General features: G+C 34.0%; 1 protein-coding gene across 1 annotated transcript; it reads left to right on the top strand.

The window, feature by feature from the left end:
• Positions 1-1,700: 1,700 nt before the first annotated feature.
• LOC119688419 lies at positions 1,701-2,621 on the top strand. The gene has a single exon (XM_038103103.1). It carries the CDS (start codon positions 1,701-1,703, stop codon positions 2,619-2,621), a length of 921 nt encoding a protein of 306 aa, XP_037959031.1.
• The last annotated feature ends 1,131 nt before the right edge of the window (positions 2,622-3,752 follow it).

The raw sequence follows: 3,752 nt of genomic DNA, 5'->3' as shown, positions 1-3,752 counted from the left end.
ATATTAACTGACTACTTAAATAAGATTTGCAATAAATTGCAACACCACCTCTTTTTCTTTTTTTTCTATAGTGGCGATATAAAACATAACCTTTTATAGAAAAATATATATCATATAGGTTTTATGATCATTCATGATTGATAATTAACTTTATCTGCCTCAAATTTAAGTCTTCGTTGTAACGTTTTACAGTTCATATTCCTACAATCATAATCCGTAGAGATATTCTTGAGATTACGAGTTTTTAGCATCTTCACGCAGTTCATACATTTTATAATGTTGCTAACACACTTTTTATGAGAGTGCCCAATTTCGCTGCATTTTCCACAAGTCCCTCCGGTTTCTTCACATATATTTGCTTTATGATTGAAGCCCCAATACTTAAAGCACCTCATTACGTTAAAACCCTCATAAGCAATGCATCTATCCCAACCCACATTAATTCTACGCTGTTTCATTATTTTAGTAAATGCAGTACTGTCTAATTCAACAATAGCATTAAAAATGTTTTTGTTTTTGTATGATTCATACACCTTTCGCACTTTAACTGAACGAATCTCATTCTGATATTTAATTGCATTTATAATTTTATCATTATCTAATTTTTCAGACATTCCAGATATCAATATTTTAGGATTACGCATATCCGATGTTGAAATATCATAATTGTCACTGTACGCTACTTGATGCTAACCCAGATCCTTAATCTGTATTAGCTTCGTAGCCTATTTTGCGTGTGAAGTAGCTTGAGCACTTGTAACCCAAACTAATCGATGTGAGAAATAAGATCAAGAATTGATTGGTATTTATTTTTCTGTATTTCTGGACTTTATTAAAATTATTTATTCTATTTATACAAAACTATTTCATATAAAAAATATTGAATTATGCATTAATTAACAATAAATATTAATGCATAATTCACAAAACAATAAATTTGCCTACGCTGTGCTAACATAATTATAAGCCAAAATATGACACACTTTCTTCAGTGCAATGACCAACAAGAAAAGCTGATATTGCAGAAATGCACTTTTCGTTGGTCAATAACTGGTCGCAGGTTGGCCTAAATAAAATGTAAACACATCTAACCAAATATTTGTGTGGTAATCACAACAAAAAATTATTAAATAATATTAAAATAAATATAAACATAAACAGTCACTAAGGTTTTTTTTCATTTCACTAGCTAAAATTTCACTTCAGTAGTACCGCATTTAATTTGTACTCCTCCATCTTGAGTACTCATAAAACCATGAATTTTAACATTTAGATTTGATGGATTTATTTTTAGCTTTAATTCCTTTTTTGTTTCTTCACTTTGCTGTTTATTCTTTGGCTTAAGAGTGATTGGCACATTTTTATTAAATCCTGAATTCAACTTAGCAGCATAGGTAACAAAACTGGACTGATCCTTGTTAATAAGTTTTGTACACATTCTCTCAAGTTCTTTTCAGGGTTCAGGAAAACACTGCGCTGTGCACAAAAATGCAAAGCACCACGCACAAATGTTGTGTGCATCTAAATAAAATTTTACACCACAAATGTGGTGTGCGAAAATTTTATTCACAAAAAAAAGTGCACATCTTGTGTGCTCAAACAAAATACACATTTCACACGAATATGGAGAAGTGAAATAAAACTCGCACACGCATTCGGTGTTTATGCACAAGTTATTTCACACAGCACAGGTAGTTAAGATGTATAAGTCGGAACAACAAAGGGGGTTACTAGTACCGGTAGCAGCTAAAAGAGTGACTTCCATTAGCGTGCAAACTCAGAGAGCACTAAAGCGTTCTGCAAATGAGAAACCGAACGGTCCACCACCCAAAGTTCAGATTAGGGAAATTGGAAGCAAGGAACATGGAACGCCTTGCAACAAATGGCAACTAGTGGAAAATAAAAAGAGGAAAACTGTGACAAAACTGGACCTCGTTAAAGCGCAAAGAGTGAGACCCAAAGCTATTCTTATTAGCAAGACGGCAGACAAGTCTTACGCTGAAATGTTAAAGCTCATTAAATCAAAACCAGAGCTTCAAGAATTCGGAAAAAATGTGAACAGAATTCAAAAAACAACGAACGGGGATATATTGATTCAGCTTACCAAAGAAGCTGGAACTTTAGCTAAGGACTTATGCACTGAAATGAAGAACACACTTCAGGATTATACTAGTGTAAAATCCTTAACACAACGCACCCTAATAGAATGCAGGGATGCTGACCAATTTCCAGCAATAAACGTAAGCGACATCAACGTCAAGTTTTGGTGTTACGCAAGGGACAATACACGAACAGTGATTATCGATCTCCCTTCTAAGGATGCCAGTGTACTGATCATAGCTGCCTCAATCAGAGTGGGCTGGGTACGCAGTAGAATCAGAAAGCATATCACACCCACGAGGTGCTTTAAATGTCTTCAATTTAGACATGCTGCTAGACATTGCAAAAGCGATAATGATAAATCTAGCACATGTATGAGATGCGGAGAAGATGGTCATAGAGCAAAATCGTGCTCGGCTCAACCAAAATGCACCCAATGTCCGGAAAACTGTAAGGGTGGTAATCTACACTACTCAAGAAGTTCTAAATGCGAATATTACCAAAACGAATTACCGTTTTAACAATTTCAGTTTTGCTTTCAATTTTAACAGTTTTGCTAAAATTTGCGTAAATTGCACAGAACAGAAATTCATGCGTTCACTTCTTCACGTGGATCTTCGGCATAAGCATCTATTCTGTGCAATGAACAAAGAAAAAATTAAAATATATAAATGCATAAGCTTAATTTATATAAATTTAAATGAATAAACTTTATTAGTGAGCCAAAAAACAATTAAAATATATAAATGTATACATTTAAATAAATAAACTTAATTTGTATAAAATTTCATTTTCTTGGAATGAATGTGTGCTCGTGAAGATTCCGAAGAAGGATGATGGCTCCAATTGTCACAACAACCGAGGTATCACGCTGCTCCCCGTGTCCAGCAAAACACTCACTTTGATTTTACTAACTCGTATCTCACCAGTCACTGAAGAACTCCAACGTGAGAATCAACATGATTTTAGGCGAAATCAATTTTATGTCGACCTGGTCAACACTCTCCGTATCGTGTTCGAACAATATAACGAATTTAGGTGTTCTGTTTATGCAGCATTTATAGACTCTATAAAGCCTATAGTCTGAATAGACGTTTTATATGGGCTGCTTTACGTCAAAGGAGTATGCCACCAAAAATGATTAATTTATATACATATAAGTTTAATACTATATCAATACAGAATAACCACAACTTTTCTCATACTTCTCACAACACCAAAGCAACTCTTTTCAAACAAAAGAGTCTGTACTCAAAATTATACATTTTTATGCAGTATTCAAACAAAATCGAACGCACTTGCAACGTATAAATGTGCGGCCAACTACTCCGCACACCTAGCAGCTGAAATTCGCTTATGTTACTCCTTAAGGTGCATCCACACCAAAGCGAATGCTTGCGAACGAATGATTATTTGCAGCTTATGGTACCTGCAAAAGTACATTCGGTATTTGTGCATTTTCTGAAAGTGTGTTTGTTGGTAGGTTATGTTGAGCTTTTTTATGTTTTCATTTTATATAAAATCTTCTTTGATTACATGTATGCATATATAGTGACGAACAAAATTATTGGCACAGCAAGCAAATTGAACTTTAGCACTATTTTCATCCTGTTAATGAAGCGATTTTTAATCAACAAAAAATTTTTTTAGAT

The sequence above is a fragment of the Teleopsis dalmanni genome, chromosome 1 (genome assembly GCF_002237135.1).
Source record: "Teleopsis dalmanni isolate 2A chromosome 1, ASM223713v2, whole genome shotgun sequence".
NCBI lineage: Eukaryota > Metazoa > Arthropoda > Insecta > Diptera > Diopsidae > Teleopsis > Teleopsis dalmanni.
The sequence above is the reverse complement of the archived record's forward strand: the minus strand, read 5'-3'. Positions and strand labels throughout refer to the sequence as shown.

Bases quoted from the DNA above. Each gene is read 5' to 3' on its own strand.
- LOC119688419 (XM_038103103.1), top strand. From the start codon at position 1,701: ATGTATAAGTCGGAACAACAAAGGGGGTTACTAGTACCGGTAGCAGCT.